The sequence below is a fragment of the Solenopsis invicta genome, chromosome 1 (assembly GCF_016802725.1).
Source record: "Solenopsis invicta isolate M01_SB chromosome 1, UNIL_Sinv_3.0, whole genome shotgun sequence".
In the NCBI taxonomy this organism is placed as follows: Eukaryota; Metazoa; Arthropoda; class Insecta; order Hymenoptera; family Formicidae; genus Solenopsis; species Solenopsis invicta.
This window is the reverse complement of record NC_052664.1, coordinates 11,836,664-11,863,540: the sequence shown is the minus strand read 5'-3', so window position 1 is coordinate 11,863,540 and position 26,877 is coordinate 11,836,664. Positions and strand designations below refer to the sequence as shown.

Below are 26,877 nucleotides of genomic sequence, written 5' to 3'. Positions count from 1 at the left end.
AGTGTTGTGCGTTCTTCGGTCCTTATTTTAAGTCAACAAACTTAATCGCTTTGACTCGGGATTGGACCAAGTGCTTTCTCTCTCGAACAAGGAATGAAAGAAGAGTCGAAAATGTTCAATGAGTGTTGATTATAAAATAAATTTATTTTATTATAAACAACAAAATTAAATTAAAACAAAGTAAATATCATTGGGTTCGTTTAACCAGTAAATTTATATAAAATTCACTATAACATTAATTTACCAAAACATTACTTTAAAGTTAGTCATATAATATATTGGTCAAAAGTAACATTAATTCATGATCGGTGATGATACATTGTTTCATTGTATTTTCATTTTTTATATACATATAGTTCAAGATTCTTATTTTTCATTTATTACAGATGGGGACTAGAAAGATAGTAAAATCGGAGAAGAAAAGGTTCATCATATGGAATTTCTTCTGTGGATTTTCTGACTGGTGTTGAGTTCGGGAAACAAAGGGAATGGAAAACGAGGAATATCGGGCGAATTGCAATTGGGTTTGCAGAGGAAGGTGCAGATGGAGGAGCATAAGGCGCTGGTTCAGAGTCAGAGGGTAGAGAAGGAATCTGTGAAAAATCGCATTTGGCGGTGACTGGAGAATTTGGTATGAAAAAAGGAGAGAAATTAGAAAGACCAAGAATATTAAAACTATGATTAATCTCTGGATTAAAATTATCTCCTCGACGATTGACAAGTGCGGCTAATTTTTGCATTCTCCTGTTCCGAACGTGTTTAATAGCGGTGCGAGAAACGCGAGGACGAAGTTTCATGGATACGGAGACTGGAGGATTCGGTGCGGAAGAAGAAGAGGAATTAGAAGGACCGAAGATATTAAAGCTATGATTATTCTTTAAACGAAAGCTGTCTTCTTGTCGATTATTTAGTTCGGCTAATTTTCGTGCCCTCCTATTTCGTCGATTCCGAATGTGTTAAACCGCGGTGCGAGAGACGCGAGAATGGACTTTCGCGGTTTTAAGAACTTGAGAGTCCATTAAAATTTAAAATAGTTATGATATCACTGATTGTGAGTAGAAAAGTTTTTTTTCTAGAGTTGTGTTTATTCGGCAACTATTCGATATCCTGCTATTCAGCAATGTTTAAAAAAAAACAAAATAACAATAATAATGATAGTAATAATAATAATAATAGTGAAAGTAAAAATAGGAGACAGAGATGCAACAAATAGTAATATTCGGCACTTAACGAATACCGAATATTCGGTAGTCATGAACCGAATAGCTGAATATTCAGCAAATATTCGACACGGATAAAAACATGTAAATATCAAAAAATATTGAGAAAAAAAGAATGTCGAAGAAAAAGATTATTGAAAAAAAGATAAAGAAATATCGAATAATTGCCAAATATTCGTCGCAAATCTAGTTTTCTCTCTCTCTCTCTCTCTCTCTCTTACTCTTCAAAAATTTTCTTACGTTGATTTTCAAGCTAAACAATTAATTTTGTATAGCATAGAAAAAAGAACATCAGGGAATAGAACCTTAAGAGTCTAGCCAAAGCTAAATTCAAGTAGCGAGAATGAAAATGCTAAGAGTCTAACTAGAGGTAAACTTAAATAACAAGAATAAAAATGAAGGAATAAGGTAAACGTAATGCAGTAGTAATGGACGGCTGATTGGACTTGGCCTGCGTGTTCCTTTTGTGCACACACTCGTGGCGAAAAGATGAGACTTTGAAAAGAACCTAGTCCGAATACGATTAAGTAAAACAATTAACGGCACGGAGTGAGCTTTAAGTTTGAAGTCGCAAAAAACTAAGTTGAACGTCCGTGACTATAGCCTTTAAAATTTTGACTTTGGATCTCTTTTTCGTATTCTGTGTCGGCCTTTTTATATTGGAAAGTATGGGTGGATCTAACGAATTTCGATCCCCCATCAAACTCAAGCAAGTCCAATGAAGACGCTTCTAATTCGGCTTAACCAATTGTTGATGAGAAGTGTCCGAGGAATATCGTATCTTCCTTGTCTAGGATTGGACGTGCGAGATTAGTGTCACTAAGACATGAGGTTAAAGCATTTGGGTCTCGCCTTCCATACATGGCTGTTCTGTTAATCTCATAAACAAGAGCTCTCTTTGGGACGGAGTATATCGATCGCCAAATTTATGATCTTGTGCGAATGCTATGTGTTTGTCTAATAGGACAGTTTGTATATCTACTGTCATGTGACACTTCCCAGCGCACTCGTAAGGCGGTCGGGTTCACCCATCATAGACCTAATTTATTTGTCTCTTAAGGAGAAGATCTGTACAGTTTTTGTCTCGAGCAAACCGAAATATCGAGATCCCGTGCTGACAGTATAAATAAAGGAAAAAAATCTTTGAGTCTGGACGTAACACAGCAAATCATCAAAAATTTTAATAATCAACATAACTGAATAAAATTTATTAAATTTACTATGGATTTTGTAACTGAATGACAGTAATAATATCAACATCTTGATCAGAGAGCTTGTATATTCAGACATTTTTCATGGTTTTATTTATGTGTGTCTTAAATGGATTAAAAAATTGTATCTTATATTTTGTTAAACTTGATTGGCATAAGATGCTGAAGAGAATAGGATCGAATAGTATACTGATTGTAAATGCAAAAAATTGGTAAGTCTGTGTAGTCATACACTGATAAAAAGATTAAAAAGGTACTTAAAAATTTATTTGTATAATGTATCAGATATAAATTTATTTTACTGAAATAGATCTTTAGTTAAATAAAGCGAAATAAAATTTTATTCCTAACAAATAAACAAATTAGAAAGAAAAATGAAATGTATTTCACAGTAACGTATATTTCGTCATTACCAAATTTTTTATAACCAAAAATATCGAAAAAAAACATCACAAATAACATTTTCTTCCAAATATTTCTCCTTTTTTCTTAGTGTAAGTAGAGATAACAGTCGATATTTTAAAATCTACTGGCGCCAAATTTTTTTACATTAAAAATCTTTCTATTTTAATAAAATTTTCTTATTTTGTATCGTTTTATCTCTAATTTGTTCAGATTAAATGTTATATTCTATTAAAATGCATACAAATTATTTAAAGATTCTCGAATGGATTCACAAAAGTATATATTTTTATTTCTTGTTATATCAAATACATACTACTTGAGTTGGAATAGAAAGATCCTTGAATAAAAATATAAATATACTACTATGCGGATTTTATTTATTAAAACTATATAGTACAACAGTTATATGTTTCAAAGAATATATTTTCTTTGTAATTGATGCAATTTAAAAATTTTATACATTTCTTTGTTGTAAAAATACATATCATTTAGGTTAAATTGGACTAAACAATTTTGTGATATTATTGCTTTAAAGATTACTAATACTTGAGTCTACTATTATCATTTGGGTTAGAATATGAAGACCCCTAAACGTAAATATAGATATACGTATCATTTGACATTTTAAAAAATTAAAGATGTTATTGAGTTTGTGTAATACTGAGTTGAGTTCAAAAATGTTGTGATTTATAAAAAATTGAATATAGGTATAACGATTTTTTCGAAAGGCACAAAGACATTCTTTTTTATCTTTCTTTGAAAAGATATTTTTATACTGATAACACGCATTTTATAATGTTGAGCAATATGTATATTTTTTGTGACAAAAAACATGACTCTTTAACTTAATACAAATTGTAAACAATTAATAAATGTGTACATTATTATATTATTTTTCTAAAGACTATAAAAGTCTCTTTCACTGTATATAATATCTGAACATTGTTATTTTATATATTTAATTTTATTTAAAAAGAGAATATTTATGATTGATATTATTAAACCAAGAGCTGATAAGATAAATAGTTAATACTTAACCGATTTCATCCAAAATTTATTCCAATATTATTAAACTGTTTATGGCTCTCAAAAAAAATCATAGAGTTACATGTTTTAAAATGTATGCTTGAAATGCAGATAATCTTTTTTACTATGTATAATTTATCTAATCTATTTTTTACCTTTCTTTCAACTATTGCTTCAAATATATCAGTAGAAAATTTTCCATTTTGAACTTGTATTTCAAATATTGATATTTAGATATGACTCATAATCACAGCTTGTAGAATTATTAGAGAGATAATAAGAGTATGGTATGTGCTATGCATACATTATTTATGTATAATTTAGCTTCAAATTATTTTTATTTAAAAATTACTACTTGGCACCAATTATGCTAGAGAAAAAGATTAATTTTTTTGATACAAAAAATTGTATTGTGCATTCTTTATTAGCTAAAATTCTACATTTGCCACTCTAAATCTCATTGAGTGAAATGTCATTCTAAGACAATGGCAATTGAGTTAGTGCAGTTTTCCGATTAATTTTTCACTCTATGAAATTTAAAAAATAAATTCTAAGACATTAGTATAACACAGTTAGGAAAATAGTACCGTAATTTAATTAAAAATAGAAATAGAAATAGAATATTTTTATATTAGAAAAAATATAATTATATTTGTGTGAAAAATAAATATAATTCTATTTGCATAAAAGATTAATATTTTGGTGAAATCCATAACAGATATTACATTATCGTGCGAGTTACTTTTTCGATAACCTCTCAACCTTTTACGACATATTTCACAGCAGTGCACTTTTGTGCTATATATATCAGTTATTGCTTTCATTGTTTCGCAACGGTAAGATGTTCTTTATCTAATAACCTGTTAAAACTGATAGCCACGCCGTTGCAAACGTCAGTTCTTCCGCGTCGCTGGACGAATAAAGGTCTGTTAAGTCATTTTAGACAACAATCAATCGTCAATATTTTCGAATTTTTAAACGTGACAATGTATGCGCAAACACGTCAACAAACATTAGATGAGGAGCAAGCGGAAAATAACAGCTCTTCCCTTAGCAGCTCACCCCCAGATAAGGTAAAGTAATAAAATTATTATTAGCAAAACAGAAAAACGTGTTATTACTTCCTACAATTGGGCTTTATTAATATTTCTAATTTTTTTTTTATTCATATTTATCATTTTATTCTCAATTCATATTAGGTAAAAGTATAAATAATAAAATATAAACCTAAAGAAACAGCCATAAAGAAACAACATAATCCGATAAAGATATTTTTTTTTATATTTGTGATTGTGTTTACAAATCATATTTACTTAAAAATAGAATAGTTTTCATTTAAGGATCTATTATTTTTTACTTATGAAAATCAATCGTTTTTGGTGAATTTTTTTTTAAGAATTTTTTTATTATTTTCCAGAATTTGCATATAAATTACAAAAATTTTTTTAATTTCTGTATAATTTTATAACTTTTTAGTAAACTTCTTAAATTTGTTGTATAAATTAAAACTCTTTAAAAGTTTTGAAAATGTCTACATTTTTGTTAAAATTTTATATACGTAAATTTTTAAATATTCTAAAATTTCTTATTCTATAATTTTCAAAGAGAACTTATAAAATCAAAAGAAGTTTTGTTCCTTCAGAAATTTTCATAAACTTATAACATAAAAATTTTGAGAAATACTATGAAACATTGTGAAACAAAACAATTTTTTCATAAAGGTTATTGTTTTTACATAGTACATTATGTTGTAAAGAAAAATTGCTAATATTAATTGCTAATATTGATTTGGACATTTCTTAAATTAAAATCTAAAAAAAATGGAAATAAATACAAAATACTAAAAAATGTTTTCTATTAGATGATAGCAATTTTTATAATATTGTTTTAAACTGCAATAATTTTCATAAAAAAAACAAATAAGCATCTGACAAAAAATGAGTTTTAAAACTGATTTATAGGCAGTAATGCTATATTTTCCTTTTCTGTTTCTTTAACTTATGTCATCTGTACTAGATACTTACAAATTAATATATATGAGAAGCCCTAGAAGCCTCTCACTTCAATATAAAACGTTTTTCAATATATTTATACAAATACTTTAAGTTATTTCTCAAAGCGCAACATATAGTGCGACAATTTATTAGATTACTGATTCAATAGATCTCCTAATGCTGTAACTTTATTTTATCATATATATGTTAGTTTTTACTTCATGGTTTTACGATAGTCTTATAATTTGTCTTAACGACAGGTCTGCCAGTTTATGCTGCATCCTAATTTTCTGTTTAAAACCCTTATGAGAAATAATATAAGTAAAACAGTTTCAAAGCGCTACAAATATATAAAATAATAAAATATTATCAATAATATACTGACTGTTGTCTAAACTATAAAATTTGCAGAAGGAGATTATGTAAATGTTATTCTTACTTTTAAAGAATTTGTTTACGTAGTATACAAATTTAACAAGATAACAGCTCGTATAAATTTAAAAGAAAATATAAAACAATATAACAAATATATACAAAGGCCAAATAAAGCAAGTAATTAGGTGTTAAAAAATTAATATGTTTTTTAATATAGTCAAATTATTGGATTGACGCATAACCACGTCGATAATGAAAGAGACATCTGCATTATGTTTTTTAACAACCAGACTCGATTTATTCGCAAACAGGAAACGACGAATCAATCACGACCGTTTTACACACTTATGACATATTTTGATTTTACCGCTTGTACTGAAATTACTTGCAACATGCTCTCTAAATTCTTTGGAGTGGAATCCCACTCTAAAAGTGTGAAAATCCTGCCATGATAAAGAGTGGAAGAATTTTCACACTTTTAGAGTGGAATTCCACTCTTTTAGATAAAATTCCACTCTAAAAGTTTTTGAGAGTGACTTTACACCTATGCGCCGAAACGGTTTTTATATAATTAAATTATTAAAATGTCGGCTTTACACATTACATATCTCTCCAAGATTTTATTATTACGAGGGCTGCCCAAAAAGTAACGTCCCACATTTTTTTTCTCAAAAACTATTTATTCTACAAAAATGATGTTTACAGGTATGAAAGAATGATGTTTCATCTACTCTTTAAATTTTTTGGAGTGGAATTTCATCTAAAAAAGTGAAATTCCACTCTGAAAGTGTGAAAATCCTGCCACTCTTTATCAAGACTGGCAGGATTTTCACACTTTTAGAGTGGGATTCCACTCCAAAGATTTTAGAGAATACTTACTCTATTTTTTTAAATAATCTCCTTCAAGTTCTACTGTCTTCCTTCAGTGATTACTAGAGAGTCTATGCCCTGTCGGTACCAGTTCTCGCTTTGGTTACAAAGCCAAGTTTTCACTGCGCTAATCACCTCTTCGTCGTCTTCAAAATGTTTTTCCGATCACAAGCTGAAGTAGAAAAATAGAATGAGTAGATAAAACGTCACTCTTTCATATGAGTAAACATCATTTTTGTAGAATAAATAGTTTTTGAGAAAAAAAATGTGAGGCATTACTTTTTGAGCAGCTCTTGTACATTAATTTATACGCATGCTGAAGAGGACTTTGTAAAGTCGCAACATTGTATACGATTTAATGTTAAAGATTAAAGACACATAACTTTTTTAACACCTAATTGTTTGCTCTTTTGGCTTTTTATACATCGTTTATCTTATATTTGATATGAAAGAAAAACACAAATACGTACGTTTTTACTTCTTTAATTGTTCATGCAGATCAGTTTTTATCAGTAATAATATGATGTAATGTTTAATTTTCGATAAATATTGAGATGCTTTAAGGAGTTACATATACATCAAGAGGCACTAAAAATAGCCCTATAATATATTCATAAATTTTTTTCTCTGAAGATATTAGAGATAACAAATCGGGGTTTGTTTTAACTAATGTTTTACATATAATTTTGTTAATAAAATGTAATTTTTTTTATTAAAAAATATTAAAAAATTAAAAAAATATCGCCTTTAACATTAGGTATGTTAGATACTGATCGCGATACAAGCAGAATCAATACGATTTATTCAAAACACAAAAATGAATTATATTCTTAAAATATATTACAGTTAAATCTAGTCTTTGTCGTAGCCAATTTTCAAAATTCGCGTTTATTGCAAAACAGCGCTTATTTGAATTTAAGAATCCGCATTATTGCTTAAAATCGGTTTTTGGCTGTTAAAAAAACCAAAATCTAAAAAAAAACCTCTACGACAAAGCCTGCATATGTTCATGTTGAATAAATAAAAAAAAAATCCGAATCTGATATATTCATTTGTTTTCGAAATATTTTTGATATCGATTTGAAAAACACGATTTCGAGAAAAAACCATATTTCTTCAATTTTATAATATTTTTTAATAAAAAATTAGGTTTTATCAACAAAATTATATATATAACATTAATATAAATCTCGATTTGATTATCTCTAATAGGTTTGGAGAAAAAAATTCATGAATATAGGATTATTTTTGGTGCCTCTATAAGTATGTAACTTATTACATACTCTTAATTAGATCTTGGTATTGGCGACTTTTGCTTATCTAAATATAAATTCATAAAAAATTAAAACAATTTAATGAAAAGTTTTTCTTTAGTAAAGAGTCAAATTTTATTAAAAAATTTAATAAGACTTTTACAATAAACTTTTTCATAAAAGTTTAATAACATGTTTTCTAATTGTAAGATTTACAAATCAAACATGATTAACGTCAATGTAATTTTATCACACAAATTGGTCAATCATGCTAATCAGGCTTAATCCTGAAATGTCTAAGCAAATCTTATCTATACTATTTGTACATTTGTCGAGTTTAAATTACGTAAAATATATACGCGTAAAATAACAAGCGTTATAAAAGTAATATATAAAATTTTAAAGAACGAATAGTAATTTATAATTTTGATTCAATATACATATTTATCGATATTTAAACACATATAAAATATGATGAAACGAAATCAGTTATTGCATGCTGAATGTTTTCGTAAACATCCTCATTAATTCAACAGAGAAATTTATTGCTTTGCTTTTTATATTTTAACAATAACATTATATATTATGCTAATAAAATAATTATCAAGAATTTTTCCTTTCATATTAATAATTATTCCTTCATGTACATAACGCATTTATAAATACCAGCGAAACGATCAATTCCATTCCATAGAAATTGCAAAGAGAAATCGGCCTTGACTTCCAAACTGTCCTCTACAATCAAAATGATGTAAATCCTTTCACGGATTGCAGTATTTGGTTTTTTGCATTACTTTTTCTACATAATAAAAAATTTAATCGTTTATTCAAGCATTTCTTACTGTTTATCATGCTATTTTTATGCACGTATAAGGAAATTATTGTGAATGCAGAAATCTTCAAGATTGCCGGTGCATGAGATTTCCATCAATCATTTCATCAGATCTAGAACAGGAGGGGGAGTTCTTGCATCGTATATATATAAAGAAAAGAACGCTCAACTGTACTTTTAATCCGTCAGTATACTTTATAGTTTAACTATCAAGACATGTGAATACTTATACTTAAAGAACACTGTTATTCAATTGTACAATGGCAACTGTAATAATAGAATCGGTATGTGTTTTCTAATAAAAAAAGTTATTAATTTTAAGTCTACGTACATTTTTGCACCTTAGTAAATATATAACAGAAAGCTTTTGTATTGTGTTTTGTTTATTTCCGTCTTTATTAAAGAGTATTAAATAAAATATTTTAGTAATAAAATCTTTATTAGGAGTTTTTATTAAATAAAATGTTTTAGTAATAAATGTTTTTTTAATGAAAATTCTTTAAAATGTTAATTATATTTTTATTTTTATCAAAATTTATTTTTTTTAATCTAAATTATCGAAATATTAAAACATTAATTTTTACGCGGATGCAGACATTAAAATAATTCTACAAGGAAAAAATTTATATTCAAGATTATTTTAATTGAATCATAATTATTTTCGAATGTATGTGTTAGCCGAAACTGATTCATGGCGGAAATTATATCAAAGAAGGCAGAGATTCAGCTAAGAGCACTTGCTTAATTTTTTCTCCGAAAGAAGAAGATGAAGTTGGTTCATTAGGAAAATATCTTCAGCTATTTGTGGTATGTGAAATTTTATTGATTGAAGAATATATTAAAACACGTGTAAATTAAGGGCACACATTATTTTAGAAACACAAAGTGAACCTCTTGCACATCGAATCCAGAAGTTCTCTTCGACGACCAAACGGCTATGAGTTTATGGTGGACTGCGCACCGGGCGGTAATATAGCCTCTGCAATTGAGGCTTTACAAGCTGAATGCAGCTACTTTTCGATAATTTCCAGGTAAGAGAATATATTATTTGTTTAAAAATTAATTTTAATACATTTTTTCTATTTATAATAAGTTTATAATAAGTAAATAGTAACAATATTTAATTATTTTGTTTTATAATCCCGTGACATTTACTAATTTCTTATTATTTGAAATATTGATTATTTGATTTTACAAATTTAGAAATATTGATTTTATGTATGCTTTTAACTTTCAAAAATAAGAAATAAATTGAAAACGACTCTGAGCAATAAAGCAAAAATAACAAGACTTAATTCTACCTTAATTTAAACAATAATTATATTTTAATATTTTTCTTTTAAACAAAGAATAATACCATTTTGAAAATAATATTATATTTTATCAATATTTTAAAAAAATTATTTGGTACATGATTTTTTTCGAAAAATTGTTGGAATATTTTAAAAACATTTTTATGTCAAAATCAAAATTTATTTATATTATTTTATACAACATTATATATAGCAACATTATATATAGTATTAAAATATTACATGTTATTAAATATCGTTACATATGACAGTAATGGAATAATTTTATATTTATTAGGATTGTATGTTTATTTTATAAACATAATATATATCTATTTTTTAAAAACATTTTTTAATTATTTTACAACTTACCAATACAATATTATTTATTTACTTTTTGTAAATTTGGAACACAAATATTATTTTGGGGTTAATTAAATTTGTGATGCAATTATTTTGATACTTTAAAATTTCAAATTCATCTAATATTCTTTGTAACATTGATGTGTGTGTGTGTGTGTGTGTGTGTGTGTGTGTAAGTGTGTGTGTGTGTGTGTGTGTGTGTGTAAGTGTGTGTAAGTGTGTGTCTGAGTATGTTAATAATAATTTCTAATACCTATGCTTAATTGCTAATATAATTAAATTAATTATTAACATTATTTATATGTTATTAAAAGATATTTTAGCTTTATTTCCAAAAGAGTTGCGTCATATAACTAAATAATAATAACTTAATAACAAAAAATAATTAATTAAAGATCGCCGATACGTATTTCAAACTTATACATTAAAATTAGAACCACAAATTGCTTGACGATTAAAAAAAATATATGTAGCATAACAGGACTCACAAAATTTAACGAAAGAAAAGTAAATGTAAGTTGACAAATGTGAGTGAAGTGCGATACTTGATGTACTAAAATGAAATTAACAACAAAGTATTTCTATTTTACATTGTAATTTAATAAACAACTGTTATTTACTTTTTTTTTATATTATACGTGAGTGGTTGAAAAGTTTCCAATTTGACCAACAAAACACGAATTTTCGTGGGCCAAAATAAAATTTATTTTTCAACATAATCTTCTTTTAACTCGATGCACTTACTTCAACAAAAAATAATTTACAGCACTTTAGAATTCCATAAAAATTTTTCCATCCAGCTCTTTTTGCCAAATTCAGGAACGAGAACGCTCAAGACACATTTTTTTAATGCCCAATCAAACTCGTTTTTAATCATGCGTCAGCAAACACGGCACCCATCGCGTGATCAACTTTCTCATGCCCAACTTTCTCATGCCAAAAAATTTGGATAAACATTGGAACAAATGCATCGAATTAAAACCAGATTAAGTTAAAAAATAAACTTTATTTTATCCCGAAAATTCGTGTTTTATTAATTAGGTCGAAAACTTTTCAAACCACGTTTAAAGCTATACAAGTTCTAAAATATAATGTTTGTCAATTTATCTCGTTTCCTAATTAATTCATAATGATGCAATGTATACAATCAGATATTCATTATTTATATCGTATATTTAAATTTTCCAATATTTATAAATAATAAAATCAAACGTGGATTGTAACTTCTTTTCAGAAATTACAAAGACAATATGAATACAGTCCCATGGTTTCCGAGAAGGATACGCGATCTTGATAAGTTTGCTAATCAGATTTTGTCTTATGGTGCCGAACTTGATAGCGATCATCCTGGCTTTACGGATCCTGTATACAGGAAAAGAAGGAAATATTTCGCAGACATTGCTTATCATTACAAACAGTAAATAAAATAAAATATAAGTTGGATTAAAATACATACAAATTAAAAAAGATGTAAAAATGTATATGTACATTTTAGCGGACAGCCTATTCCAAAAGTGGAATACACGCCTGAAGAAATAGCTACGTGGGGTGTTATCTTCAGAAACTTGACTAAGCTTTATCCAAAGTACGCGTGTAGGGAGCATAATCACGTTTTTCCGCTGCTTGTTGAAAATTGCGGCTATCGAGAAGACAACATACCCCAACTGGATGATATATCCAATTTCTTGAAAGGTAACGTCTCATTAACTTTTCTACGCTTTACGATATTAGAGAATATCTTGGAACTGATTTAGTGTTACATCAATGACAAATATAACATTTATTCCATTTAATTCTAAATAATCGACTCTCCTTTCTTTTATCTGCCCGAAACAAAAATGAATTAAAATGAATGGAAGAAGATTTATTTCAATGTTCGCGAATGCGTATTTCTGAAAATCTGAGTCCATTTCAAATGTGTATCTGTTTATAAGAATTGAATAAGCAAAGCTCATTTTCTTTTTCAATCCAGAAATAATTTCAGATTTAAAAAGTGGGTAGTGAACACTGCTTAAGTCAAAATTTTGAAATGATATTCTGAAATTTTGAAAAATATAAAATGCAGTTCTTTTAATCCGATTCAAACAAAGTTTTTCTGTGAAAATGGACCTTGAATGCTACTCAATTCAATATTGTGAATAGGAAATTTTTCAATCTATCTCAATCCAGAACAGATTTTATTTAAAAATATGTATCAAATAAATCAATTTTTGAAAATATTTAAAACTATTTTAATATTTTCAGAAACATTAACGTCTTGATTCGTATTATCAAATAGAAATGAATTGCATTTACATGGAATCCAATCCATTTCAATCCATTTGCATGAATTCAAAGTACACATTCAAATGGCTTCAAATAAGTTCAACTCTTCATTTTAAGCCATTTTTATTTATTGGGTAGATCATAAACGCTAATTAGTTGATGTGCAATTTAGTGGTACAATCGATTTTTCAGACTGCACTGGCTTTACGCTTCGCCCAGTGGCAGGATTACTGTCTTCACGTGATTTTCTGGCTGGATTAGCCTTTAGAGTGTTTCACAGCACACAATACATACGACACAGCAGTAAACCACTTTACACGCCAGAACCGGACGTATGCCACGAAATCCTGGGCCATGTGCCACTCTTCGCCGATCCATCTTTTGCGCAGTTTTCACAAGTTATTGGTCTAGCATCCCTTGGTGCTCCAGACGAATATATAGAGAAACTTGCAACGGTATTATAAAATATTTAGCTTAAATTAAAAAAAACATTAAAATAAGCCATAATACTACGAGAATGTGATAAAAGTTTCTTATAATAATCTAAAAATTAAGAAACTAACTTCTATTGTCAGTCCGGCTTTTAATAATAGGTACCAGATTTTATGATAAAAAAAATTATATAATTGTAAACAATAATTATAAACAGTAGAAAAAGAATACTATTATTTGAAAAAGAAGAAAATAGTTTATAATATATTGAATTAATTTTCTTCATAACTTGTTTCTGTAGTGTTTTTGGTTCACGGTGGAATATGGAATATGCCGACAAAATGGAGAGTTAAAAGCTTATGGTGCTGGTTTATTATCGTCTTTCGGTGAATTAGAATATTGTTTGAGCGGCAAGCCTGAGCTTCGACCTTTTGATCCACCAAAGACTGCATTGCAAAAATATCCGATAACGGAATATCAACCAGTATATTATGTTGCCGAAGACTTTGAGGACGCAAAAGAAAAGATGACGTGAGTACGAGGACAATAAATAAATGTGACGAGCAGATTTATTCTTATCTATCTTGCCCCAGGTCAACACAACATGTTTTGTTCATATGTATCTAACATTGTATCCAACGTTGTCGATATATATGACGCAAAGATATAATACATTTCATGTAAAATATAACGTGCTTCATGCATAAAGTGCATTACTACTTTCTAGTTACCATGCAAATTGGAAATTCACAATTTGTTCTAAATAAACGCAGAAAAAGTTAATGTTAAAAATAAATAATTATTCTTTTTTAATTTTAGGAAATTTGCTCAAAGCATACCAAGAAAATTTGGAGTGAGATACGATGCTTATACACAGAGTATTAGCATTATCGACAGCAAACAACAAGTGGAAGCTCTTGTAAATAACGTGAATCAGGAAGTACAAATTTTGACTGACGCATTAAAGAAATTGCATCACTAAAATCAATTTTATTCTTTGTTATTTTTACATAATATATATATTCTAAAATAATATCACAATTTATGCACATCTTTTAATAAAATATCATACTGTGTTATGTTGTAAAAAAAAACGAGTTTTTATTGAAGTAATGCATAAAGAAAAAAATATATCATTTCATAAAATGATATTTATATTAAAATACTTTATTTTTATACTAATCTCTTCAGAAATTTTTATTGTCATGTAATTTTTATACATAAAAGTAAATAATTTTTGTAAAAAAATGAAATAAAAACGCTTTACTGTTTTTCAATTTCAATATATTAGTTAACAAATATTATACATTATGTCTTTTAATTTTTCTGTTAAAAATAGTAAATTTATACAATTATTGACAAAAATAAAAAATTATTGAATATTAAAACAATAAAAACTTATAAACGTTTCTTGACTTCTCAAAAACTATTTAACATTTATTTCAAATTTGATATGTTATGATATGAAATTGTCAATTATATGTATAAATAATTTTTACTAAAATTATTTATACCAATCTACGTTTATATTCTGCGCAGTCGTTTGAAAAATATTGTCATCATATCAATTTGAACATCACATCGTAATTTGATCAATTTTATGTTTTTGTTCCATATTAGTAATATTTTTATCGAACAACAATTATGAAATATTATAGCAATCTAAGATACATCTATATTATAATACATCATAATATGTAAGAAAATGATAACATTGTACATATACATATATTATACATACACAAAATATATATTACTTTTTTTACCGTTATACATATACAGATATATGAATACACCCTGTATCGGAAAATGTGGAGATTGGTCCCTTTTCCGTTTAACTTGGACAACACGTATTAGAAAAATAAATCCAATATACGTCAAATATACGTGATGGGTCCTTTTGATCGTAGCTCTCTCATTGGTTGGTATAAAAATGCTTCACATTTCATTGATCACAAATATTATCAAATTATTCTAATGAGATTACTAAAATTTACGTAAAAATTTTACATTAAATATAATATACTTTCATTTTCTTATGCTCAGTAAATGCATTTCCTGAATATGCTCAGTACTCTCGGACATCATCGAGAATTTTTGTTATTTGAATAATTTTATACAAAATACATATACAATATATAATGCATTAATTCCTAAATGTTTAATTACTATCTCTTCCTATTATAATTTTTCAATTTCAGAATCATTTTCTTTTTTAAAAAGATATAAATTACGTTCTCAATGTGGAAGGAATACAAGGAAAGCTAAAACAATTATTAACAATTATTAATTCTACGAAAAAATATTGGTACTACTGTAATCTGTACAAATTGATAGAATTTAGATAAAATTATACTCTAAGTATAAAATTATTATTCCTTATCAAACGTTATCTCTTTCAGAGATCATTTTATAATGCGGGTAACTTTTACAAATTTTGGTTTTAATATATTTCTCTATATAATAGCACTATATAGTAGTACAATACTACTATACTTTATATTGCCTCATAGTTTCAAAGTTTCTCATCAAACATGATGACGTATCAATAATGCCAAAAGTACATCTTTTTATGACCATTGATGTAATGACGCTTTATTATTACCCTATCAGAAAACAATATTTTTTTAATATTTTTTTAAATATTTAAAAAAACGTTACAATGAAGAATAAATATTTCAAAAGCATTTAAAAAACATTGTCTGCTGATGGGATACGTCTATCTCAAATATACCATATGTAGTAACGTAATTTACATTATGCAAATTATACTATATAGTTTACTATATAATTTCATAACAGAGAAGCTATTCCAGTTATCTATTTTGCATATGTAAGAAGCAAAACGATAACTTTACTACAGAATTAAATAAAATTGTAATAAAGTTTAGATCTGTTTTTATCATTTTCTCTTGATTTTTTTAAAACAGGAATGGCTTCTTGGAAAGAGTGAACGCTCGGGAACATCATGAATTCTTTTTCCAAAATACTTTTTTGTTCGTAATTTTATTGTGTGTATTTTCGAATGTAATATTAATTACATTCAAAATAAAATTTATTTTACTTGTAACGTATGTATATGTTTGGTCAAAAATAATGTCTTTCACACGAACTTCAGAACTCAACTAACGTAACTCATCAGTGTGTGACATTTCGACATTACTTTTATGTTCCATTAACATTAAATTTTTATTATTAATGACGTAATTAATAATAAGATATTTATGACAAATTAACGTCATCATATTTGATGGTTTCTTAAAAATAAAATTGATAGACTGTCAATTAAAAATAGTCATATAAAATTAATAGACAGTCAATGTCTTTGTAATTAAAGATCGCTATATAAGAAAAATATAGATGCAATAAATATTGTAGAATGGCAAATTCTTATTGTGTTAAAAAATGTTATTTTATTAAAATGTCAAAGTTTTGTTATATTTACGCAATATCTGTCACTATCACACAAATACGCTTATTACTATATTCTTAAAATATTTTTGTACACTCGCAACATAACAATATTTGCAATTTTCTCTAAAAAAGGAAAGAAAAAAATAGGATATATATATATATATATATATATATATATATACATGTTTGCAATAGAAATTCTGTCTGCCAATTTTTTCACGATATGATAAGTAAATAAAATAAGTAAATAAAAGAGAATTTTAAAAAATTCTAAATTTGAACTTGAAAATTTTGAGTTTACTTAATGAATACAACTAGAATATCAAAGATAAAAGAAAGTCTCTTTTTAATTTTGCGATGATGTTTGCTGTTGATTTGAAGACGTATCCATATTATTATATATCATCTCGGCCTGCTGTGGACAGATCTGGAAAGGCACGAGATCGGCATTGCTACCTTCCTGCTGCGGTGGCCCCTGTTGTTGTTGTTGCTGTTGCTGCTGCTGATGTTGCAATTGTGAATGCTGCTGTTGTTGTTGTATTTGAATTATAGCGCCCACATTGCCATGCGTCGGGTTTGGCGACGGATTTACTTGTAAGGAATGCGAAAATAATTCCGTAGGCACTATAGGCACTGGCACAGTAATTGGTATGGGAAGTACGTTCACGCCTTGTACGCTATTGGATGTGGACAACTGCACGTTAGTATTACTGGTATTACATTGGTTCGCTTGTTGACACGGGTTCGATGGATTATACGGTATACCAGTCTGAAATATAAATATCATTCACTGAGTTTTCTTTTCCCTTTTCAAACAGATAGTATTTAAATAAATCATTATTGTTTTTAACGTTTAGCAAAAAAAATTTTAAAGCAATATACAAAAAATATATAGACAAATAGACAGATGCAAAATTAATCATTCAAACAAAAATTATCACTTATCCAAAATTTAGAAAAGTTAGACATTATCACATAAGTTCTTATTTAAATGACTAACATTTAATAATGGTGTGAGACCTCCATATCGAGCGATAAACAATTGTTCTAAAACTCTTCTTAATTCTTCCTGCTGATGAACGATCAACTGTTGTAGCTCATCGTGCTTCCGTTGTAATTCATCCTGCATTTGGTTCTGCGCGGGAGTCATCGCTATATTTTGCTGATGTAACATCTGAAAATACAAGAGATATATAAAAAATACAAAAATACTAAAAAAAACACATATTTTCATAACTATTCACATAGTAACGGAATGACGTTAAAAGATGACACGGATAATGTCTATTTTGATCTATCTACCAAGTGTTATAATTTAAATTCTTTAACATGTATTGGTTATTGCAAAGAATATCACCACATGCCTCGTTAATCAAATTGATAGGACGTTGAATGTAAGGAAATTTGGGTTCAAATCTTGGCTGTAGTGTTATTTTTTCTATAAATTGTAGTTTAATTACAGTCTATATAAATTGTAGTATTAAATTATAGTTTTTTCGAGAATTGTATAGATGCTTCTTGATGTCAGTACAATTAAATTGTTTGTTAATTTAATTTGTGATATTACATATTGCGGCTTCATGCAATGAGAGCTTTCCAACAAGACACAAATTGACGCAGAAATTATTCTGTCTTTGTTTGATATTCATTAAAATAAAATGATAGAATAATTTTTGTATCAGTTTGTATCTTACTGGAAAGTTTTCAAAGATTGTATTTCAAGTCCGACAAATATGTATATAACGCACAGCTCGTACAAGCTAAAGATAGTAAAAAATTATTATTCGACACTATATTTAACAATGTTAAAATTTTATAAATATAGATCATATTTTATTAAATTTATGTAAATTATACAAAATTTTATTACTTTAAAATTAAATTTTAAAAGAATGCATAGATTAAGCAAATTAAAAAAATCTTTCTTGTTTATATAAAAAAATTGATTAAAACACAATTCTAAAATAAGAATTCTATCTCTAATGCAAATAAAATAGAAAGTAGTACGTGTTTCGTACACAGTTGTGCACACATGCAATTGATATTAATGTTACAAATTTATTTATTTTTTTACCTCATGAGTTGGTACAGTTGAAAGAACTGGAGCAGCAGGCGACGCAAATCCCGTTGTAATAACCGATTGCAGATTAACCGTTGCATATTGCGCATCCATAAAATTAATACACGGCTGATTGGCATGGTGTTGTTGTGGCTGCTGCTGTGGTTGCTGCTGCTGCTGCTGTTGCTGCTGCTGCTGCTGTTGCGGTTGTTGTGACTGTTGCGTTTGTTGTTGTTGCCTGCTGTCTACTGATGCTATTGGTTTCGATACCACAGAACTACTTGCAGAAGCCGCGTTTGATCTTGATCCATGGGTTATTTGTGAATGCGGTGAACTTTGTAATGAGACGGATATTGAAGACATGTTAGAACCATCACCTCGAGGTCGGAGATTAGAAGCGGCTGTCATTGACTTCGACGTTCTTGATGATTTGTTTGACAATTGCGTCAACGGTGTTTGACAAGATGTCATTACCTATATGTATGAGAGAATGTGAATTAAATATAATGCATATAAAAATTAAGTTCACATCATAATAACGATGTGGATATTGTACACATAAAAAAGAAACCCTCTCATTTCTGTTTGTTTTCTTCTCTTAAAACTTTTGTCTTTAATTCTTTATTACTTTACATATCATATTATTGTTTCTACTATTTTAAGTTATTTAAATATAATCTTGGTCAAAATTATTAGACACCTACAGTTTTTTCATTTATCTGGAAGTCTTTTATTTATATTATTTCATATTAATTACGAGCACTATACATAAGTTTAAAGGATTCTTAAAACAAAGAATAATTCACATTTTATTTTCTGTTTAACTGCTTCCAATTAAAAATAGTTAATAAAAAAGAGAGTTTAATATTTTTGACCAAAGCTAGATTTTATTGTTTTTTAAAAAATTTATTTGTAAAAAGAACGAAGAAATGATGCTTATTAAGTGATTAACATCAGCTTTGTTTTTCTTTACATTGTATATTTTTCCAATAAATTAAAAAGGTTGTTTTTAATTTATCTATTGTCTGTTTATTGTTTTATATTAAATTGTTTAATAACAATATAATTAATAATATTTAATAATTGGCAAAATTCGTTCCGAAAAGTATTCATTTCCTATATTTAAATGCAATTTGTTTTGTTTCATATAATTAAAGTATAAATAGTTATAAAATTGTATAATCGTGTGTGTTTTATCATCTTACTTGTTTTACGGACTGTAAAACGTCCTGATTCTGCGTTTTGTCGTAACCCTCCGATTCCGCTCGCATTTCCTTCATTACGTCGACATAACTGACCACGTAATGCGTGCACACGATAAACTCAGGTTTCGAATTCCATTGATTATAGGTGATATAGAATCTGGTCTGTAGCCAAATCCATTGCTGGCCTTTCGTGAGGAATCTGTAGTAACAAGACGTTCCCTCGCCTTTCTGCATCACTGCACAGTTCAAAAAATTTGTATTAAATTTTACACATATCGCATATATCTTAAACAGTCCACTCACATTTTTGTATTAATTTAACACAACATGAATATATTACAAATATAGTAGAAACATATTTTTTTCAGCAAAATTAACATTTATGTATAATATGTCGACATGTACGTTATTCATTTATCGTAGACCTTATGTTTTAAAACTACGTTATTTTTATGTTATTTGTTTATTCACTAAATCGTGTTATTTTAACGCTAAGAAATGTTAAATATCAATTTGGCATTTAACGAGGACCGGTTTTAGCATAAATACAAAATGTTTTCGACAGCATAAGTCAACCGTATTTTTTATACTCACGTGATTCATGGCACGTAACTACATTGTCTAAATCGTCCACATGGTAGTAATCGTAACCAGAAGTGCCTAAAACTTCAAACGGCAGATACCCAATGATAGGCGGAGCTCTGTGATCCAAGAATAAAAATTTCCATTCGAGACTATGGCGGGATATGAATTCTGATTTCGCACTGTCGGTTATGGATAATTCTCGGATAAGCTGAGGAGTTTGCAAACGTCCCGTACCCACGAAGACCAGTCTGCAAAATTAAACGTGACTGAACTGCGATGCAATTTTATTTTTATTTTTATGTACGACTGAGGACAATACTTGTTATCTGATCCACTGGTATTACTAAGTTTCTGACTTGACAAAAGATTGTCAACATCGTCATCCATAGCAGAACCTGTAACAATATAATAATGTTTCATGTTGAAACTCAATAGAGGTGTGCGAATAGTTTGAATTTGAATCGAACCGGATCGAATTATAGTGATTCGACTCAATTCTTTTTCAAATCTGAATTCGAGATTTGATTCGTATTCGAATCAAAAAGGTTCGATTCGATATGAAAATTTTAGATTCGATTCAATTTGATTTCGAACATGTCATCGAAGATTCAATGCAATTCAATTCAACCTTACAAATGCTTGATTCACACTTATAAAACTCAATTTAAAATATAGTTGTTTAATAACTCAAGTTATCTGATAAAATATTTTATTTTATCAGATAACTTGAGATATTTTTAAACATAAATTATTTTTCAAAATATATCTGATAAAACGATTTTTCGCAGATGAAATTATTTTGTAAATTTAAAAGTTTTGAGAAATATTTTACTCACGAAAGTATCCGATAAAATGTACAAGTTCATAGATAGATTCTTCCCGAAAATCGAGACCGCCTCTTTTGATGTGACACGTAAATGAAATTTGGTCCTCTGTCAATATAAAAAAACAGCGTGTTTTAATAAAAGTCACGTAAAACTTTCAATTTCTAATAACTATAAAAAATACCTTTTTTCACACTGCGTCTATCTCGCGTGCTGCCAGGATTCAATAAAGCATTGTATAAATGCGGTTGATCCTCCTGATACGTTATATCATAAATAGTTGTATTCTCCAATTCATTTGGAAGATACCCAAGCAAAGACGTAACACTTTCAGAGACATAATAAATATGTCCATTTGAAGAGAAAACCATTATAAATCCATCTAACGCCTACATAAATATTTATATATTAATAAACATTCTTAACATATCACAGAATTTGCCATAGTCTTATAATTTAGCTGATAACCTCTAATATAAGATGAGTAAATTCTTCGTTAGAAAGGAAAGACGGTTTCCAGTCTTCTTGAATCTCGTGGGCTCTCGATCTAACTGCTATCTCTGAAAATAAGCAATTATATGTAATGTAAAAAAAATTACGTTTAAGAGCTTATCAAATGATAGTGTCAAAAATCGATTTATTTACTAATTATATCAATACTAATTATATTAGTTTACTAATTCTTAACAATTTTAATTAAATTAATTTGTGAAAAAAAGGTTTTGGTAAATAGAGCGCAGTGAAAAACCTACCATTGTGATTCTTTAAAAATAAAATTGTCGACTTCAGCACCGTAGATTTATCCATTTTCCGCGTATTAGCGCTAATCATACTACCGAGCTCGTTTACGAGCATGTTGAATTGGTCTCTGCGCTTCTTTTCGCTGAGATTACGTGATTTTCTGAAAGGTAAACATTTATACGTTTAATGTTTGTTGCGACAAACATTAAATAAGTTGTGTAAAAATTTTACATGTATTCTTACCGCTTTGTATCGTCTTTCTCATCAATATTATCGTCCATGATGTCGCTGTAGGCGAAACGTATTCTTTAATTTAATATGGTAAAATTTCTTGAAGAAATAAAATTAATGTAATAATTTATTTTTTATACTGATAATACTACTGCTTCTACAAAGAAAAAAGATTGATATGTTTATATTGGAATGTGTCTAAGCTGATTTTATATTATTGTTAGGTGATGTTGTTTAGATTTTGTTAATTAATTTTAACCGTGGATCGTCATACTGTATACGACATACTCAATGCAATTTTGCACATTGCTGTAACTTTTCTGTATATTTCAAGATCTGTGAATTGAGATTCAAGAAAAGACTTTAACCATTCATAGGTATGATAAACCTGCAGGGACAATTTTTGTGTTATTCTCAACGTGAGACAGTACGAAACTTCAAAGAGAGTATCTGTTATCTCCTAACGCGTAAGTTTTCAACGTTCTAGATATTCCTTTTTTTTATTAAATACGTTTACTGGGTTTGAAATAGTATAAAAGTAAGTGCATAAAATTGTAAAATTAAAAAAAATTATTTTAATATAATGTAAACGCATTATTACGAACAGCGTAATATTCTTTCGCCTTTTGCATACCAGCCTGCGCAAACTCGCTAAACATCTACGACTCTCTTTAAGGTCTACGCTCCTTAATTATATATAAAATAATAATATTTATTTATTATTCAATCCTTTATACACTATTTTATATTGTTCAAATAATAAAATGTTACTCGTTGGTTGTAAAATCATAATTTGTTAATTTTTCAAAAACATTGATTTCTTATATGTTAAATAATTGAACTTTTTGATGCAATTCATAACGTACTACTTTTTTTTTAATCCAAAAGGTCAACTAAAAAACCTTACCGTTATTTTTGCTTAAAATTTAAATTTAAAAATTTGAAATTCTTTTATTTGAAGTAGTCATTTTTGCAAATTTTGCAATACAATTTTTTGAAATAATTGTAATTGTTTAAAAATAAAATTATTTTTGATTTGATTCTTATCTGTGTTTATATTAATTTGAGGTATAGATTTTACATATCTAGAGCTAAAACGTATTCTTTCAATTCAGAGATATAGTGTGATAAAATTAAAGGGTTCCACAAATTCCTATGTGATAGAGAAGGTAACCAAAAACAGTAATGACGACCTAGGGTCATATTTTTCTAAATAACGTAATATACATATTACTTAAAAATTACACTAATCTTTGATAATAATAGAATAATAATTCCATAAACTATAAATAATGTTTTATACTTTAAAGTATTTATATTTTAATTTATATTTCGTAAAAAATTATCAAATATGCAATATTACAAAATATAATTAAAGTACTTTTCTTAATAATCAATACAATCAGATAAAGGTTTGTGTGTGACAAATTAATTTTAATTAATTTCACAAAAAGGTCAAAATAACCGAGCAATAAAAAATGACATGTATATTAAAATATTGTTTATATAGACAAAGTCTTACATTACCAAACGAAACGTTTTGGCTGTACTTATTCTTTCTCAATTGTGTCTAAATTAATAAAAACCGAGAAATACAATTTTAACTTATTGCGCTGACAATAATATCGCTACTAATTGTAAGAACTGACAGCTTTCTTGAAAAAAAAACAAAGCTCTCAGCTCTTAGTAGCGATATTATTGATTATTGTTGTGAAATTTATTTTTTTTTTAACATATACTTATAGGTGTATAAGTAAAAATCAAAATCATAGTTTATTTATTACGTTCTGGAAAGATTTTTTACCAATCTAAATAATTTTATTTAATCGTTTATTAGCTGTAAAATAAAAAAAGCTAACACCTTTATAAATATGTTCTAAATATATCTTTAAAAAATTATATTTAAAAAAATAGTTTTAAATAATATTTTCAAAAAAATAACTTTAAATAATTATTATTATCATGTAAAAAAAATATATATATATTTCTTTTTGTATAAATTTTAATATAATTAGTCAATGTATCCCGAGCATTATCTTTGATTAAATTATGATATTAAGAATAAGAATTAATATAGATGATATAAAATAATCTTACAGAAAAATTATATTAAATTGTCAACATTATTTTGTTAGTAAATAATTACTTAAGTTACGTAAAAATAATGTATTTTTATAAAAAAAATTGTATTATAATTGTAATTATTTTTTAACTGACATTACAATTTAATGCACAAAGATAATTATCTTTAAGATAAGTATCAAATATTTTATTCATAATTATAATATCTGACAATTTAAAAATAAAAATTGTAAAAATAAATAAATAATAATGATTAATTTAGAGTAATAATGCATTATGCTCTGCTCAAATAAATGATTATGTTATCTTTCTACTTATTTCAGATATTTTATTTTAGATGTTTCTTATATTATTTATAAAGCATATTATACAGCATATAATATTGTTATAATAAAATATTATGCTTTATAAAAAGTACAATAAAATATGTTATACAAATAATACAAGAAAAATCTAAAATAAATAGAAATACTTATTTATAAAAATATATACCTGTATTAAATATTTATCTCTCTTGGTTGATGCAATATTTCTTTGCATGTGCTCTCGTATTAACAATTTAAATCCTTTCGCGCATTTAGCTAAACATACTTTTTCACGGAATTTTCAACCGCCGCGCCGGTTGTTTACGATAATTGCGGCAGTCACCACATAGTCTCACTAGAAAAAAATATTCAGCATACTCGTGTCCACAGACATTATCGAAATATGTCGATCAGCAGATTGTCAAGATCGAGATATGTGTCTATATGTGAATTCAGTCTGTAATAACGACAAATACACCAAGAGAACGACATTAAATTCTACAATCACGAAGTTTCAACACAAAACCCAACACGACAGCTTGTAACGCGAGTGGATGATCAACGGTAACCAAAATTAGAAGTAGACAGCATCCATTGACAAGAGGTGTCCAAAGCGTTTATCCGCCAGCGAGGATTCAGCAGTTGTTTCACCCACTTCGACTGACGGTAGACGGGACGCCCGCGTAAACCACCCGCCGTGCAGCACCAATTATGCGTGCACTATTGCGCACGTATGCGCACGCGACCGCACGCGAATTTTCACTAGGTCCCAGGCCGCGGTGGTACGTAGGATCTTTCGAGTCCTCCGCCAATCGTTTCTCAACGATGTCGCGTTCGCTCGCACGGGACGACGTTTCTCGCCGAAGGCACCGCCACATTTTTCAGGAGGAGCACTCCGCGGCGACCGTCCGCTGCGACGGCGGTCGCTCCGATTTTCGCAACGCCTCGGAGTCAATTGCGCGATTCAGGCAAGACGCTGGAACGGACTGCCGACCGTAGCGCCCTGCATCGTCACATTCAGGTTCATTAGCCGCGCCGCCTAGTCTAATCGATCGTGAACGTAATCGCGAGTTTTTACCGCGATTCCGCGCGGCGATTGCGAAAACCCATGCGGAACACACGGAAGAGAGTAGGCCAAGTGGAAACGGACGAGCCAGACCTGCCAACCGCCCTGGCAAAAGTCCCCTTCGCTCCGTGAAACTACGCGCTGACGACGATGACGGTCCGTTTAATGAGAGCTTATTACTTTTCGATTAAATTCTCGCGTAAATTACAGCTTCCCAACGTTTCAAGTTCGTCGAATTCGGTTACTTCAAAGTTTTCGAATAGCACATTAATGTTTTTATCTCAATAGCTGAGCGACAAGATAATCGACAAAGGTAAAAATCAATTTTTAGTACGGATATATTTTTCCAAGGAATTGAATAAAATTTGTCTTTCTCGACAGATTATTGGCTCCAGAGAGGCTTGAACTTTAGATCTCGCATTGAGAATTGCAGCGACAAATGCTGCACATGATCAGACACTTTTATAGACTGCGTCCTACTTGAGTGACACTTTTATATTGTGATCGTCAGCAATAAAACGAGTGTGAAATAAGCATTAGTTTCTTTTCTTTTAAACTTATAAAATTTAAGAACGCACGTACACGTTCATCGCGATTACGTGATGTCCATCTCACTCATGTAGTATCCAGTTTTTCCATTTCGAAAGAAATGTGGAAAAACTCTCGGCGCCTACAGTTTCCTGATTTACTTCCGCTCCTCCTCCATTCATCGGATGATTCTACAATTTCCGTCAGTTTTCCATATTTGGTTTATTTTGACGAAAAGAAAATTCTGCCAGTGTTGTCCATATCGCATCGCGTCACTGTCCGCCATCCTCAGGATGGAT

General features: G+C 28.4%; 2 protein-coding genes and 2 long non-coding RNA genes across 5 annotated transcripts; 3 read left to right on the top strand and 1 right to left on the bottom strand.

The window, feature by feature from the left end:
• The first annotated feature begins 341 nt into the window (after positions 1 to 341).
• On the top strand, positions 342 to 2,758 carry LOC120356939. The gene is made up of 2 exons (XR_005574143.1): positions 342 to 631; positions 767 to 2,758. It is a non-coding gene; the product is annotated as an uncharacterized LOC120356939 (long non-coding RNA).
• Positions 2,759 to 4,748: 1,990 nt separating this feature from the next.
• LOC105208034 (protein henna) lies at positions 4,749 to 14,632 on the top strand. 2 transcript variants are annotated; one of them, XM_011177758.3, is made up of 8 exons: positions 4,749 to 4,935; positions 9,865 to 9,993; positions 10,063 to 10,217; positions 12,076 to 12,258; positions 12,337 to 12,533; positions 13,299 to 13,561; positions 13,840 to 14,069; positions 14,358 to 14,632. In XM_011177758.3, the coding sequence occupies exons 1-8, from the start codon at positions 4,849 to 4,851 to the stop codon at positions 14,518 to 14,520; spliced, it is 1,407 nt and encodes a 468-aa protein (XP_011176060.1). In that variant the 5' UTR covers positions 4,749 to 4,848; the 3' UTR covers positions 14,521 to 14,632. The 2 variants fall into 2 exon arrangements, with proteins under 2 accessions (XP_011176060.1, XP_011176061.1); XM_011177759.3 differs by lacking the exon at positions 4,749 to 4,935 and adding an exon at positions 9,053 to 9,470.
• Positions 14,633 to 14,949: 317 nt separating this feature from the next.
• LOC105208035 (circadian locomoter output cycles protein kaput) lies at positions 14,950 to 25,960 on the bottom strand. Its single transcript, XM_011177760.3, has 12 exons — positions 25,172 to 25,960; positions 22,610 to 22,654; positions 22,378 to 22,526; positions 22,094 to 22,185; positions 21,810 to 22,014; positions 21,638 to 21,733; positions 21,121 to 21,196; positions 20,811 to 21,049; positions 20,217 to 20,452; positions 19,027 to 19,485; positions 17,953 to 18,126; positions 14,950 to 17,721 (listed from the first exon to the last, which is right to left on the bottom strand). The coding sequence occupies exons 2-12, from the start codon at positions 22,645 to 22,647 to the stop codon at positions 17,299 to 17,301; spliced, it is 2,187 nt and encodes a 728-aa protein (XP_011176062.1). The 5' UTR covers positions 22,648 to 22,654; positions 25,172 to 25,960; the 3' UTR covers positions 14,950 to 17,298.
• A 261-nt stretch (positions 25,961 to 26,221) lies between these two features.
• Positions 26,222 to 26,584, top strand: LOC113003383. Its single transcript, XR_003268432.2, has 2 exons — positions 26,222 to 26,363; positions 26,432 to 26,584. It is a non-coding gene; the product is annotated as an uncharacterized LOC113003383 (long non-coding RNA).
• The last annotated feature ends 293 nt before the right edge of the window (positions 26,585 to 26,877 follow it).

What these genes read in the sequence shown, in the direction of transcription:
- LOC105208035 (XM_011177760.3), bottom strand. Translation starts at nt 22,647, where the DNA reads ATGGACGATAATATTGATGAGAAAGACGATACAAAGCG. An exon ending in AGTTACGTGCCATGAATCAC is followed by an intron (nt 20,453 to 20,810) that starts GTGAGTATAAAA and finishes TGAACTGTGCAG; the next exon opens with TGATGCAGAAAGGCGAGGGA. An exon ending in GTCTCACACCATTATTAAAT is followed by an intron (nt 17,722 to 17,952) that starts GTTAGTCATTTA and finishes TTTATATTTCAG; the next exon opens with ACTGGTATACCGTATAATCC.
- LOC105208034 (XM_011177758.3), top strand. Translation starts at nt 4,849, where the DNA reads ATGTATGCGCAAACACGTCAACAAACATTAGATGAGGAGCAAGCGGAA. An exon ending in ATATAGAGAAACTTGCAACG is followed by an intron (nt 13,562 to 13,839) that starts GTATTATAAAAT and finishes TTGTTTCTGTAG; the next exon opens with TGTTTTTGGTTCACGGTGGA. An exon ending in GACGCAAAAGAAAAGATGAC is followed by an intron (nt 14,070 to 14,357) that starts GTGAGTACGAGG and finishes TTTTAATTTTAG; the next exon opens with GAAATTTGCTCAAAGCATAC.